The sequence below is a fragment of the Rhincodon typus genome, chromosome 12, assembly GCF_021869965.1.
Source record: "Rhincodon typus isolate 14 chromosome 12, sRhiTyp1.1, whole genome shotgun sequence".
Lineage (NCBI taxonomy): Eukaryota > Metazoa > Chordata > Chondrichthyes > Orectolobiformes > Rhincodontidae > Rhincodon > Rhincodon typus.
Genome location: NC_063343.1, coordinates 66,355,549 through 66,371,449, shown reverse-complemented (window position 1 = coordinate 66,371,449; position 15,901 = coordinate 66,355,549). Strand labels below are relative to the sequence as shown.

At 40.7% G+C, this 15,901-nt stretch overlaps 3 protein-coding genes across 4 annotated transcripts in view; 1 reads left to right on the top strand and 2 right to left on the bottom strand.

The window, feature by feature from the left end:
* Positions 1–1,433, bottom strand: part of LOC109914126 (SLC35A4 upstream open reading frame protein) — a 13,150-nt gene extending 11,717 nt beyond the window's left edge. Inside the window, exon 1 of the mRNA XM_048603906.1 lies at positions 1,356–1,433. Coding sequence (XP_048459863.1) covers positions 1,356–1,433 — 78 coding nt within the window. The remainder of the gene's footprint in view (positions 1–1,355) is intronic.
* The window catches only part of ndufa2 (NADH:ubiquinone oxidoreductase subunit A2), a 197,232-nt gene that overhangs the window by 18,282 nt on the left and 163,049 nt on the right, over positions 1–15,901 (top strand). The window lies entirely within an intron of this gene.
* Positions 1,187–15,901, bottom strand: part of hars (histidyl-tRNA synthetase) — a 29,115-nt gene continuing 14,400 nt past the window's right edge. The window contains exons 7-13 of one of the 2 annotated variants that reach the window (XM_020522625.2): positions 15,243–15,341; positions 9,239–9,332; positions 7,193–7,320; positions 6,127–6,387; positions 3,214–3,330; positions 2,332–2,478; positions 1,187–1,559 (exon numbers count right to left, since the gene is read on the bottom strand). In XM_020522625.2, the coding sequence (XP_020378214.1) occupies positions 1,500–1,559; positions 2,332–2,478; positions 3,214–3,330; positions 6,127–6,387; positions 7,193–7,320; positions 9,239–9,332; positions 15,243–15,341 (906 nt within the window). In that variant the 3' untranslated portion in view covers positions 1,187–1,499. Of the gene's footprint in view, positions 1,560–2,331; positions 2,479–3,213; positions 3,331–6,073; positions 6,388–7,192; positions 7,321–9,238; positions 9,333–15,242; positions 15,342–15,901 lie in introns of those variants that run through there. The other variant, XM_048603546.1, reaches the window with a different exon arrangement.

The window sequence follows — 15,901 nt, the reverse complement described above, 5'->3', positions numbered from 1 at the left end:
TCTCATTTCCTTTGTGTTCGGACAGCAACTGTCCTGCCATCCACATCTTTCGTAGACAGCATGATACTGAGAGGTCCCATGATTATTAGTTGCCATCATTGCTGCTGACTTAGCTCCTTACTATCGGCTTTGTGCTTGAGTTTCGAAGTGGCTAATTCAACATGTGGAATCCTGGGCTTTTGTTTCTAAATTATCCAATGATCATACTTCTTGAGTTGCAGCACGAGACTTGGCACTTAATGCTACGTTCTCCAAATTTTTGCCAGGGTAGTCCCAGTTCTTATTTCATATTTCTAGCATCCATCTCATTTTGCTTTTGTGCACAAGAAGCCATTGCTCTTCAGAAGTTATTCACAAAGGTTCTAATCCTTTATAACATTAATATAGAATGCAATCATCAAAGGCGTGAATACCCAAATATTGAAAATTTGCTATTCATAAAATAATCTTATATCTGTGACTGTCAAACTCAATCCCAGGGTCCTCTGGGGCCCACAGAGACTTGTCAGAGAGTTGCTGATGCAGGGCACTCTACACATACTGAAAGGTAAGTGGGCAACTGGCTGGAAAAGGTGCTATTTGGGCTCCAGTTTCTCTAGTTCTCCATTACTCAACCCCTTTAACCTAACACCATGAGCTCTGCTGTCACTGGGCTGTGTGTGCCCTTGCATCTGCTGTTCTTGGGCTTCGAACACGTCTGTGCTCCACCATCAAAGCTAGCTGGACCCAGTCAGAAGCAGGCACACTTATTTCATTGCTATTTGAGAGTCAGTGCTGGTTTTCTTAAAAAGCAATATTAAACTCTCTTTGCATGCAGCACTTTTGCAGTAAGGGACCTATACAGAACTATCATAGCTTGGGGCAGGAATTTATGATCACTAGTTCATTTTAAAATAGAAATTGATGCAAAAAACGTTTGAATATCAACGTCTTATAACCCTAGTAGAAACTGTTTGCATGGGGACGATGGTGAAGTTGGTCAAAAATGGCTATAACTGTAACTGGAAAAGCACAGAGTAGGAATATACACAGGAAATCCAGTTTTCTTCCTGGTTGTTTGGATGTTCAAAGTGATTTGATAGGCTTTCAGGACAGATGAGGTTTATCTGCAGTAGGGGTTCATGTGAGCTTTTGATTGGTTAACATTGGATGACCAAATATTTTGATTCAATGAATAGACTGTAGCTTTGCCAGCATTGCCTTTTTATTGATTTGGCTAGCCAACAAATTCTAGCCTCTCTCTGCCTTTGTGAAAGGCAGAATATCCTTGTGAAACATAATTGAGATAAAACATATATTTATATCCTATTTTAAAGTGTAATTCAGAAGAAACAAATATTCTTTCCATCTCATACTGTGAACAGAGTGGTGATTTTCTTGTTCACAGTGCATATTAACAAGCAGTGGTTCAGGTTAATGATGTAACATGGCATTCTGCGGTACTGTTCAATGTGCAAAAGACATTTTAAGGTCAGACATTTTACATCTTTCAGAAGGGGTTAGGATGTGTAGGTTCTCTTCTTGATTTCTTCTATGAGATTTTCTCTTGCAACATCAACCTGCAGAAAATAATCCAAAGAAAATCATCAATTCAATTTGTAATTACAAGAGATACTTATAATGTTGTCCACATTCACTGTTTTTGCCAACATTTAAAATGAAACATTGTACTTTCTTCTGGCTGCTCATATTGTCTCGAAGCACATAGGCTACATTTACAAAGGTTTATGGAACATCACAAATTTGGTCATAAAATTAGACATAAATAAAACTTGCAAATTAAACTCCTTAGGGCCTGGCATCAGGTTTGAGGGGTCAAATGGCCTCTGCCTGCTGCCAATTCTGATGTTCTTATGGGAAGAAAGCAGAGTTAATGTTTTGAGTCCAGTAACTCTTATCAGAACATCAGACTCGAAATGTTAATTCTGCTTTCTCTCCACAGGCACTGCTGAGTTTCACAGCAATTTCTGTTTTTATTTAAGATCTCCAGCATCAGCAGTTCTTGGTTTTATCTTATGTCTTTATGTTCTACAAAACTCTCTGCTGCCTTATATCAATATACGTGCCCTGTTTTAGGGCGTAAAAGGATCCAGTAGTTTGTAGGCTGTCTGCAAGTTGTAATGTCTGTCTGTCGTTGTACAGTACCTCTTGTATGTTTTACCTTGCAAATTATTGGAATCTCTCAATATGCACTTTTTGTGTGGGTCCATTATTTCGGCACATTTGTTTGCAAAAGTTCAATTGTGTTGAAGTATTCTGTACACAGAATCCTAGGGAAACAGTCACCTTTTTTTTTCCACATAAAAATATTTGTTTATTTATTTAGCTAACCTCCTCTCTTGTAGAAACAACTCGAAGTTTGACAACCCCATCTTTGATTTCTTGCTCTCCAATTATAGCCACCAGGGGAATTCCTGTCTCCTCACAATACTGCAGCTGGTTCAGGAGCTTTGGGTTCTTCTTGTAGATGATTTCTGCCTGTAGAGTTGCACAATAAACAATCCACCACCGTAAATACTATGGAATGGGTTAACAAGAGGCTGCTCAAAGTTGATGTTAGAGGAATCATTAAATATTGAGATTCAAACAGTATCTAATCATCGCTGAGATTATTTTACCCACTAGGGCTGGCAATTTCCTAGACAAATTCCAAATTTTGATCACTTACAACAGAATCCTACTCCCTGGTAGAATGCAATAGTTACATATGGTATGAGCTTGCAATGATCTAGAGTGACCTGGTATCCACTACATGAAAAGAAAATGGTGCTCTGCTAAATTTTATTGACCTCCTCAGCACCTTTCTCCACTCCAAAGATTGTGATCCTTATTGATAAATGTGCTGAAGGGAGCAGGTTCCCCAACTATCAAAATCTTTTAACAATAGAGATTGCTGAAAAACTCAGCAGGTCTGGCAGCACCTGTGAAGAAAAATCAGAGTTAATGGTTTGGGTCTGGTGATCCTTCCTCGGAACCGTTCTGAGGAAGGGTCACTGAACCTGAAATGTTAACACTGATTTCTCTTCACTGATGCTGCCAGACCTGCTGACCTTTTCCAGCAATCTCTATCTTTGTTTCTGATTTTATCAAAATCCTTCATTATTTTGAAAATTTCTATTGAATCTCTCCTTAACCTTCTCTGCTATAATCCCTCCACTTAAGTGAAGTCCTTAATCAACGCCTTGCTTGCTACATTTGCAGCGCATCACAAACCTTAATCCCATACTTCCACAGCTCTGCCACCAATTTCATCTTCTCTTCCAGAAGCTGCTTCTGCGCTGTGGCAACAAGGATCTGAGTCTCTGTTGTACGAATTTTCTGATCAGAGCTCTGGCAAAACAGAACAGTAACCAACACAGTGATCAGCAAAACAAAGAATCTCAGGATATACCCTGAACAGATTATGATCAGTCGCAGTCTGAAAATAAGGAGCAGGTCATTTATAGCTGTGTTCTGATGAAGGGTCATTGGATGGGAAACATTAACTCTAATTTCTCTTCACAGATGCTGCCAGACCTGCTGAACTTTTCCAGCAACTTTTGTTTTTGTTTGATTTACAGCATCCACAGTTCTTTTGATTTTCATTTACAGCTGAGATGAGAAGAAACTTCTTTACTTAGAGGGTGGTGTATCCTTGGAATTCTCTATCCCAGAGGGCTGTGAAAACTGAGTGAGTTCAAGACAGAGATAGATAGAATTCACATTACTAATGACTGTATAGATGGGAACAAGAAGGTGAAAAGGTACACAAACACATTCAGTGATGGGGAAAATCTGTGCAATTCAACATGGGGCAGTATGAGGTTATCCATTTTAAATGCAAGGATATTGGAATATTTTCGGAATTCCAATGTGCTTTTTTTAAAAAATGACTTTCAAAATTGCTCCTCTCCAAAGTTCCTGCTCACAGCAGAGTTTCAGGAGAGGGAAGGAGTGAGCGAGAGTGTTTAAAAACCACATGAATTGTAAAATCACCAGCACTTCTGAACAAAGGGCACTTTCATATTGGATCTTCAGCTTTGAACTGGATCTGGGTCTCGAAAGAAAATTGAAGTTCAGGAGAATGAAGCGGTGAGAGGGAGAGTTTATTTTTAATACTTAAACTTTAATTTCTTTTACTGATGCAGGAGCTTAACAATGAAAATACTTCCATTTAGAGGGTATAATATTTAAAGTGTGTCTTTTTCTGATTAGAAAGATCCTACAGAACTCAGCTACAGTGTTAATTGAATGTCACTTAAAGTTTCAAAGCAGGTGACAAAGAAGCAAGTATCCAGAAAGTCTGAGTGGAATTACACTCCATTGTTGAAAAGTGTGAAAATTAGAACATTGTTCCCAAGTCAAAAAGAAGCAACAATGGCGAGAAAGGCCCCCCTGTCAGATCAATCCAGCACACTGGGAGTCTCCGAGTCCCTGCCCTCAAGGCTTTGCAAAGGAGATCGGAAAAGAGACATTGTGGTTTTTATCAACGTTCAGCCGAGCAGTTCCAATGATGCAGGCCTCTGTCTCTGCATCCATAGGAACAACTTGTGGAACACAAATATCAACTCCAACTGAAGAACTGCCAAATCGATAAAAGCAGCTCTTTGGTTTGCTGCATATTTGCTAGTCTTCCAGTGCAAAGAATTACCTGCAACTGAATGGTCAACTGGCACGTTCTAAGGTCCAGGACTAAGGGTTTGGTACAGCAAAAACACAATGGGCTGAGGCCACTAGCTAATGCCTTTCGGCCACTATTAACAAAGGGGCTGCAAACTAGGGAAAAGCCCTCAGGTTGCACATTTGACACGTAATGAGTACAGTAAAAATTAACTGTAATCTAGACATACTGAGTAACAGATTATTGGAAAAAATGATCTTGTTTTCATTTTACATAATATAAGCAGTGCATGGTATTATGTACACTTTTTTATAAAATTTAATGAATAAAACATTTTTGGAAAAATAATCTGTCCTAAGGCAGAGTAATTAAAAATGATCTCTGATACCATCTGAGACAAGAACAGAAATTGCTGGAGAAACTCAGCATGTCTGGCACCATCCATAGAGAGAAGGTAGAGTTAATGTTTTGGGTCCAGTGACCATTCGACCGAAGGTAAATGCCGAGGCTATTGCTGGCTCATTGTCTATCGCCATTTTCCTTGATTTTACAAGTTTCAGGGGTGATAGTGTCATGGTGGTAATGTTACTGGACCAGTAAGCGTTCTTAGATCACGAGTTCAAATGCCACCACAGTGGCTAGTGGAATTCAAAGTTAGACGCAGTAATGGTGGCCATGAAACTATCAAACCCAACTGGTTCATTAACGTTCTTCAGAGAAGAAACATTTACTGTCCTTACTTGGCCTGGTCCACATGTGACTACAGATGCAAACTAATGTGGTTGACTCACAACTGCCCACTGAAGTGGACAATTAGTGGCATTGCCAGTTACACCCAAATACCATGCGTGAACAAACAAAGAAACATCTGCATTAACTGCACTGATGTGAGACAACCACATAGATTAACGGAATAAAGGTGGCACCTCTCTTTCACAGGTGGTCTTTGAAGACCCAGTTGTTTATTTATAAGCCAACAGCTACTTGTCGATCCTTTGTTGATACACAGTTCTTTTTACTTTCAGATTTAAAACAAAATTCTGGGTTTTTGGATTAGATGACTCTCAGTTAGTGGCACACCAGCATAATCACTGCAGCACCAGTGAATGGGATAAAAATGGGTGGTCACATTTGAAAAGCTAACTAAAAGGAAACATGAGGAATATACTGATGAACCTAACGCCTGTTTTATCTCAAAAAGAACCATTAGCTAAGCATCAAACTGACTGGATATCGGGATCAAAGTTTAGTGTCAATCACTGAGATATGTATCTTCCAGATTGCGAATACACAAAATTATTGCATTGTTTGTGGTCCCCCCCAAGCAGGTACACTTTATTATAGGGTGTGATTCAATCTAATGCATGAAATTTGATTTGAAAACAGCCACACTAGACGGAAAATGAAAGTTGAAACCCTGACTGAAAAGTGCTGCAACAGGTGTAGGGTGCCATAGTAATGAATGTTTCCCACCTTAAACATCCTTTTCTTTTGCTCTAAGTAGCATAAGGGTTCAGTTGCAGTACCTCCATTTTCTGTTCCATTATGGAGAATATCCTTTCAATCCCAATGCTGACTCCCACGCATGGCACTTTCCGACCTTTGGGATCAAACATTCCAACTAGGCCATCGTATCGCCCTCCAGCAGCTACACTGCCAACGCCAGTTGGCTCACAATGTTCATTCTGTTGCATCCGGGTGTCAGCCTGATTTGGGCCTAGCACAGCCTCATAGATCACACCAGTGTAGTAGTCTAAACCTCGAGCTAAACTGAGGTCAAAGACAACCTGAAAAGGGAATAAGTATTCTCAACTCAAAATCAATATAAGTGAAAATTGCATGCATCGATAGCCACCAAAATACTTTTTATAACAAAGGTTCTAAAACAAATGTTTGAATCTTTCTTACACTGTTTATTAAATCTATATTGTTTAGAAGTGAGCTAAATAATTATTTGTGTTAGTTTTGCATAAGTAGCAGACCAACCGTGGTTGCTTTTTGCTGCTTTAGAAACAAGAGTATCAAAAAATGTAATGAAGTTGGTGTTGCAGGACATACATAGGAACTTACTTAAATGTGAGACATTTGCAGGGAGTTGTGCACTAAAGACCACTTATCACAGATTACCCAACAACCATCACTTCATCCCTACACTACCGTCTAAGTACTATAGAAAATGCAAAGTGACAGTGGACCTTCAAGTAAATTACATAAAAATACAAACTGGGCTTCTTTTAATGCTTTTTATCTCACTTGCTGTAAACAAGAATTCAAACGATGAACTGTGAATCTATGAGAATAAAAGTGGTGCAAACAGGATTAGTACTAGCAAGCCAATTCCTTCCAGTGAATAATGTACAAATTCCACCATGAGAGGCAAACTTTCTATTTCATATAAATATATATCCTTTGGAGTAAAGAAAACAACAACATTTCTCCGAAACAGACATAAGTCAAAACTCCTATATTAAACAGTACTGATGGGTTACACTCCACAAACGATAATCTCATCATCAAGTAAAAGCAGGGGTATTGACCAGGGCATTAGGTTATATCAGAAAACTCAGCAAAGCATAGAGCTGAGCCTCTTACCCTGTCTTTAATACCAAGAAATGTCAAATACTCAAAGAGCTGTTTCATGTCAGCTAGACCTTCCAAAGCCACCTTGCTTTGCAACAGTTTGTCATCCTGGAGCAGCTCATCAGCCAACTCTGTTGCACCTGCAAAAGATACAGAATTAGTTTCTCTGCTTCATGAAGGCATTAGTAACACAACAGATAAAGAAAAATGCTGTAATACTGATGGTTTACATCAATGTATCAAAATTAGGTAAGTGACCGAATAAAAACTGAGGGAGACTGTGATATAGTGATGGTGTCACTGAATGAGTAATCCATTGGCCCTGACTAATGCTTTGGGGACATCAGTTCAAAATTTCAAAACAACTGCTTTGGGAAAGGAAACCTGTTGTCTTCACCTTCTTCACACAGACTGTAGTGTGTGTATGGAATGAGCTGCCGGAGGAAGTAGCGGAGACTGGTACAATTACAGCATTTAAAAAGCATCTGGATGGGTACGTGAAGAGAAAGGGTTTAGAGGGATATGGGCCAAATGCTGGCAAATGGGACCAGATTCGGTTAGGATATCTGGTCGGCATGCAGGAGTTGGACCGAAGGGTCTGTTTCCGTTCTGTATGACTCTCTGATCTGGTCTGGCGTACAGGTGACTCTGGATCCACAGCAATGTGAGTGACTCTTGACTTCCATTTCAAATGGCCTAAAGCCACCAGCTGAAGGACAATTAGGGATGATTAATAAATGCTGCTTTGCCAGCAATATCTATATCCCATAAAATAAGGATAAAGAAAGTTGCAGTTTTACTTTAAAATCTGTGCACAGTTAGGCTGCAATAACATTGTGGTCTGAGTTTTGTGTGCGTTTTGCTGAAGCACATTTGCCTGCTTGCATCAAAAATTATAAGTCATGTTTCTAACCCTGGGAGCAATTATGAAAGTCAGCAAATGGGTCAGGGACGTTAACTATATTTACTGAATTTTATTTGACAATGGGGACAGTACATAGTTGTGCTCATTATCTACTACCCTCCTACATTCTGACCAACATTCCACCAAATACCACCAAAAAAAACTTCTGATCATCTCATTATCAGTGACATCCTGCAGCATGCCACACAAACATAGTATGTGCCTGAACAGCAGTAGCTGTTCTTCAAAAAGTACTTCACCGACTTTACAAACTTTTCACTGCACTCATTCGAGTGCACATGACAATAAACGCTATTCTGAATTCTGACTGTGAGGCATTCTTACATTCTAACTCTTTAAATGTGTGCTTGTTCCTTCTTCTTTATAGGCTAACGTTGTTTTTATTTCTGTCAAATGCTGAATGCACAAAATGCTGGAGAAACTGCTGTAGGTCTGGAAGCATCTGTGAAGAGAGAAACATTTCAAATCCAATTACTTTTCTTTGGATTCTTCTTCAGCAATTCCAAAGAAGGGTCAGATTTGAAATGTTAACTCTGTCTGTTTGTCTCTCTCTCGCCACAGACGCTGCCAGACCTGCTGAGTTTCTCCAACATATTTTGTTTTTACATCAGATCTCCAACATCCACAGTATTTTGCTCTTATTTCAGCAATTCAGCAAACATTGTGTAGGCTGTGAGGCCTGGAGCAACGTGGGGAATCCCAAGTGCTGGGGTGGTGCGAGGGAAGCGAATGCTGGTAAAGTGTGACTTACCTTGTGGCTGCTGAGTGCCAGTGAGCAGCAGACTGGAGGCTGGTGTGATGTGGGACAGTTGTTGGACTGGGGCTTGGCACCACGTGCTGAGCTGCTGTTTGGTACTCTTACCAGACTGTAACGCAAGTCCTTACCTTTCAATCCTCTCGTATAACAAGATTTTTTTTTTACTCTGTAAGGTTTGTACCTAGGTAGTTGTACCTAAGATGGCACCGTTAAAAGGCAGCCATTGTAAAAAACTTTTCACTGTACTGGAGTACAAGTGACAATAAAGGATATTCTGTATTCAATTACAGGCATACACTTGGTGCAGATTTATGGAGATTGAGACAATTTTGAGGAGTTCAGTCAAAAGCACGTTTATATTAAAAAAAAAGCATACCATTGAGCTGAACGTATTCTCCGATCTTATCGGCAACATCTGGAGAAAGCCCCTTTTCTGCAACCATTTCTTTCTTCACTTCCTGCCATGGCATCTGCAAGAGAACATGAAGTGTGAATGCACAGAAACCTGATGTAGTGACCAATGTAGGATTGTTAAATAAATGGTAAGGAAACGTAAAAATAAGACATCAAAGACACACACATGCACAATAAACACATTTATTTTGTGCATTATTGGTTATCAATAAAATTATAGGGAAACATTTTAAAATAAATCAATACAAGGCATGAAAAAAAAGCTCAATGCTTAGCTCAGCTGAAATAAACAGGAAATGCAGCACTCAATTACATGAAAAAATTAAAGCAGCCTCACCCAATTAACAGCAAAAGGTATATTCTTTTTATTAATGAAGCTTCACAACGGTCAGATTAAAGAAACACCAGGAATGGTTTAGGTCAGGAAGGTTTGAACTAGAATTGATGCTGACTCGGTTGTATTTAGAGTAAGACATCGCTCATTGAAGACAGAGAATGGGGAGGTTGTGTCATTAAGTATATCCAAGGCTGAGATAGACAAGCTTCCAGGCAAATGCGAGGTGATGCATTTTGGAAGGTCAAATACAGGTAGAAATTATACAGTGAATGGCAGAACCCTTACGAGTATTGATTATGCACAAGGATCTGGGTGTGCAGGTCCACAGATCACTGAAGGTGGCATCGCAGGTAGATAAGGTAGTAAAAAAAAAAGGCCTATGGCATACTTGCCTTCATTGGAAGGGGCATTGAGTATAAGGATAGATAAGTTATGCTACAGCTTCACAGAATTTCAGTTAGGCCACACTTGGAATATTGCGTACAGTTGTGGTCACCACTCTACCAGAAGGATGTGGATGCTTTATAGAAGGTACAGAAAAGATTTATCAGGATGTTGCCTGGTGTGGAGGATTTTAGCATTGAAGAAATGTTGAATAGACTGGGTTTGTTTTCACTGGAACGTAGGAGGTTGAGGTGAAACCTGATAGTTTATAAGATTGTGAATGGCATGGATAGAGTGGAAAGCATGAGGCTTTTTCCCCCCCAGAGTGGAGGGGTCAATTACTAGAGGACACAGGTTCAAGGTGCAGGTGGGGAGCTTTAAAAGAGATTGGCGCGGCAAGTTTTTCCACAAATTGGTGAGTGCCTGGAACATGCTGCCAGAGGTGGTGGTGGAAACAATAGCAGCATTAAAGAAACATCTGGATGAATACATGAATAGGAAGGGAACAGAAGGATATGAATCCTGTAAGTGAAGACAGTTTTAGTATGGAAGGGCAAAATGTGTCAGTGGAGGGCCAAAGGGCCTGTTCCTGTGCTGTATTGTTCTTTGTATCATGCAAATAACAGATTAGGCAAAAAGGAGCAAAGTAGAGTTAAGAATTATCACATCAGCCATGATCTTATTAAATGGTAGAGGAGACTCAATGAGCCAAATGGCCTCCTATATCTTATGGTCTTCAGCCAGCATAATGCTGGGTCCAGAATAGTTGCAGTCAATACTTCAAGGTCTCAATGGGAAACAGAGGAAGAAATCAGCCAGCTTTTTCAACTGTTGACCTCTATCCAAAATCCACTGAGAAGTCAAGAGTGATTTACAGCACAGGAGGTAGCCAGTCGGCCCATCAAGTCTATGCCATATAGACAAAGGAAATTAGGTTAAAGGCAGGATCATTTTCAGTGGTGAATGCTGCGAGAGACTATTGTCAAGGCCAACACCATTGAATAACCAGTTGGGTGGGACATTGGCAGTCACAGAATGATACCGCAGTGTGAGTCAGCCCCTTGGGAAAGAGGATGCAAAAAACCACACATAGTACCAAAATTTAAATTTGGATCACTTTAGTCCTGTTTTGAAAGGCAGCTTTATCACTTAAAATAAGCTCAGAATAGAGATACAACATTAAGTTAGTGTTCAGAAGATAATCCACTTCAGAAACATTTCAAGTTTTCTTGCAATACAAGCAGTTCAAAAGGTCAATCCAATATGGGAAGGTTAATTTGCACTGAAATTCTCCTGAGTCACCAGGCAAACAGAAAGGAAGAAGATAAGGAGCAATTTGCATCTGACGGGCCATTTATCTGGCCATGAGGATCAAAACAATTAAAACAAAGCACTTAAAAGTCCCAGGATTTCACCTGGACCAGGCAATGGTAAAACATTTGACAAAGATAACAAATAAATCCCAGAGGAAAAAAGATTTATCTGCATCACTGCAATGAAAAATCATGGAAACATTTCCAACTAGGATGGCCAGTCATTCCATTATCTTAATTCTTATTCCTGAAGCACGAGTATCTAAAGTAATAGTCATAGCTTAGAAGAATATTTCTAAACATCTGGGCCAGCCTGTGGTTCCGCAGGTAGCAGGATGGCAAATAATTGAGAGTTAAAGTCTCACTCCAGGACATGTTTTTTAAATTCATTCATGGGATGTGGGCATCGCTGACTTGCCAGGATTTGTTGCCCATATCTACTTGCTCTTCAGCTGCCTTCTTGAACTGCTGCAGTCGACGTGCTGTAGGCAGACCCACAATACTGTCAGGACAGAAATTCCAGGATTTTGACCGAGTGGCAGTGAAGGAACGGTAATATATTTCCAAGTTAGGATGGTGAGTGGCTTGGAGGGGAACTTGAAGGTGGTGGTGGTCCCAGGTTTCTGTTGCCCTTGTCCTTTGAGATGGAAGTGGTCATGGGTTTGGAAGGAGCTGCCTGAGGATCTTCAGAGACCACCAACTCTCCTCCTTCAGTCGCCCAACCCGACCATGGGCCTGGAGCCTCAGCCTCGCCTGTGATGCCAGACCAGAGGAGTCAGCCCAGGACCTGCTCCTTGCTCGCCAGGAGACCCCAGGCTGGGGTGGAGCTGGAGGACTCCTCCCTCATCCCACCACTCTCCAGGCCCAAAAGAAGACAGACAAAGGAAAAAAAAAATAAAAAGTGAGGAAAATAAAGAGAGAAAGAAAGCCAACAGCAATGGTCGAACCCCGGGCTCAGCCCACCTATTCTGCCACCACCTTTAAAAATGGCGAATCCAGTTGAGTTTCTGGTCAATAGTAACCCCAAGGATGTTATAATGGGGGACTGAATGATGATAACGCCAGTGAATGTCAAGGGGTGATGGTAAGATTGTCTCTTATTGGAGATGGTCATTGCCTGGCATTTAGCAGGCTGATGGAGGTTATGCTCAACAAGAAGGTGGGACTTCCCCTCCACTATTACTGATATTGTCATGGACAGATGCATCTGGAGGTGGCAGATTGGTAAGGATGAAGTCAAGTATGTCTCTCTCGTTGGTTCCCTCACCACCTGCCACAGACCCAATCTAGCAGCTATGTCGTTTAGGACTCAACCAGCTTGATCAATACCGCTGCTGCTGAACTAGTCTTGGTGGTGGACATTGAAACCCCTACGCAGAGTAGATTTTGCACTCTTGCCACCCTCAGTGCTTCCTCCAAGTGTTGTTCAATATGGAAGAGTACTGATTCATCAGCTGAGGGAAGACAGTAAGTGATAACCAATTTCCTTCCACATGTTTAACTAGAAATCATGGAGGTCCAGCGTCAATGTTGAGGAATCCCAGGGCTACTCCCTCCCACTGCATACCACTGTGCCACCACCTCTGCTGAGACATATCCAGGGATGGTGAAAGTGGTGCTGGGACATTGTCTGTAAGTTAATACTGTGAGTATGACTATGTCAGGTAGTTGCTAGAATAGTCTGCAAGATGGCTCTCCCAATTTGGCACTAGCCCCCAAATGTTGGAAACAGCTTTCCAGGGTTGATGAGGCTGTTTCTGCCATTGTCTTTGCCAGTACCTAGGTCAATGCCAAGTGATCTGTCTGATTTCATTTCTTTGTTGAGACTTCGTAGCAATTGATACAACTGAGTGGCTTGCTTGACCATTTCACAGGATAGTTGAGAGTCAACTGCTTTGCTGCGGATCTGGAGTCACACGTAGGTCAGATCAGGAAAGCATGGCAGATTTTCTTCCCTGAAGGACATTAGTGAGCCAGACAATCGACAATGGTTTCATGGCCATCAGTAGATTCTTAATTGCAGATAGTTTCTTATTGAATTCAAGTGCCACCATCTACCGTGGCGGGATTCGAATCCCAGTACCCAGAACTTTAGCTGAATTTCTGGATTAATAGTATAGTAATAATACCATAAGACCATCACCTCCCACTTGAATATAAAATCTGGACTTAGAGTTTAGTGCAGTACTGATGGAGTGCTGCACAATCAGAGGTGCTGTCATAAGTAAGCTTCATACAATTAGTTGGAACAGAGCATAGCCTGAGTGTGTGTGTTTTTGGGAATATGGAGGACCATGGGACTTTATCCTGCAAGTCCTTTTTTTGCCCACTTTATTTAAAAGTTTAAAATTCAGACGTAGTCTAGTTAAGGATATTTTCTAATCAACCTGTTCTGAGATTTTATTACATACTTCTGGAGCAGAGGTGACTTCAATCCAGGTCTCCTGGCTCAAAGGCAGGGACATGACTATGGCCGACCACAAGGGCCCTAACAATTGAGGTAAAAGATCAATAATGGAGCTGATTCAAATGAGGGTGTTATCAGTTAATCACCTGAAGACTTAATAAGGTTTCAATAGGCACTGATTATTATTGAAACTTAATAAGTGGAAGTCATCCTAACTTTGTTCTATTGAGCAGTGGGAGGGGACCTCCTGTGCCGCAGTTGTAGCGTCCCTACCCCTCAACTCAGACACCTGGCTCTCACCAGTGGGACTGTTGAAAGCTCAGGATCAGTAAACTTTGCACGAGCAGTTGGGAGTGAGTATTTTTTAGGAATTTGCAGCACTATGGGAGTTCAATGCAGTGGGTGAGAGATACATTTTGCTGTTTTTCTTGGTACACTGTCTCTAAGTTTTTGTTTTGGTTTGTAGTCTGTACAGTTATATTCTTCAGTTTCAAATGAGCAGAGGGAGGCCTCAGGTCTCTACTGATTGGGAAAAACAAATCAAACAGTGACACCACAGCAAAGTGGTGTGTTGAATTAGTTTGGGATTTTAAACGTGTAGTTTTTTTTTGGAAGAGGCGGCTAACTGAGAAACAGCAGGAATAAATGAAAGTCAGGATCAATATAATAAATTTAAATTAAGCAAGCAAAGTAGGGTAATACATGAGCAGAGCTTACAGTTAACACTCTGGGTAACTGTGCTAAGTATTACCTGCTTCAAAACCTTAGCCTGTGGCCCAAATAGACAGAAAAGACATCTGTCAATGAATCTGATTAATTTGTGAAAGAAGGGGCACAACTGTGTCAATGAGGAGTCTAGACCTGAAATGTCACTTTTCCTGCGCCTCAGATGCTGCTTGGCCTGCTGTGTTCATCCAGCTCTACACCTTGTTGTGTCAATGAGGAATTGGCTGAACATTGCTTTGGCAATAACTCAAGATCTTTTGCTAAGGACAGAGGGACACAAGTTTGAGAAAATGAGGACAAGTCTAACCACGCTGGATGAGATTGTTAGCTAAACAGTGAAAAATGGTCACAGACTTTAAACAGAGATAACATGGTGTAGAGGTAGATGAACACAGCAGGCCAACCAGCATCAAAGGAGCAGGAAGGCTGACGTTTCGAGCCTAGACCCTTCTTTTCTGAAGAAAGGTCTAGGCCCGAAACGTCAGCCTTCCTGCTCCTTTGATGCTGCTTGGCTTGCTGTGTTCATCCAGCTCTACATCTTGTTATTTCAGATTCTCCAGCATCTGCAGTTCCTACTATCTCTGAAACAGACTTTAAACATAAACCTCTCCCGCCATAGAGGCTGCCTGAACTGCTTTTGAAGTCAATATGATGTTATCAACTGGAAACACCTGAAAATAAAAGCTCATAAACCAATGATTTTAGACAAGGGTTTGGAACAGTCTGAAGAAAATAACAAGACAGGTTTTTCACCTATTCTGTACAAAAGGCTAACAAGTCTGACTCATCACCCCTTTACCTTGTCCATTTTATCTACTGCAGAACAGATGGTTCGAAACTTATCAGCTGGCACTCCGCACACTTCAAACATCCCATCAAGGATACGTCTGTCATTAACCTGAATATAGGCAAATGGACACAGTTACAAAAGCTTTGAATCAGAACAGATTTTTTTTGCATGATACAGTTTCAATCCTTTGAATGACTCATTGCAAGCTGCAAAACTGGATCTTCAGTGTTATAACTCACTGAGAAATTGATGTGAAGGGAAAATGCACAATTTAACACCAAGTTTGAAATAAAAGACTACCTCCTGATTTAGATTTCTGAGTGTAAGATACAAATTTGGACTCCAAATCTTTTGAGGAATCATGGCTCATTCCAAGTCTCAGTTTAAAGTCAGCAACATGGCAACTAATGTAAACCCTGCCCAGTGAAGCACAGGTCTTTTATCTGATCTGGTCATAGACACACAGGTAAATCATATAATTGTAACACAACATAATCAAACAATGGTTTGCATATCTGTATGTATATTTATTTGTTCGTTCTGAACCACTTCTTGTATAACATATGTACGCAGCAAATAACTCGCAGGATGGGTGAAGCCTATTTTTAACCTGTCCCTTGCATCACATGCAACACAAAAAAAGTTGCAAAAGAACTAGAGATAACAAG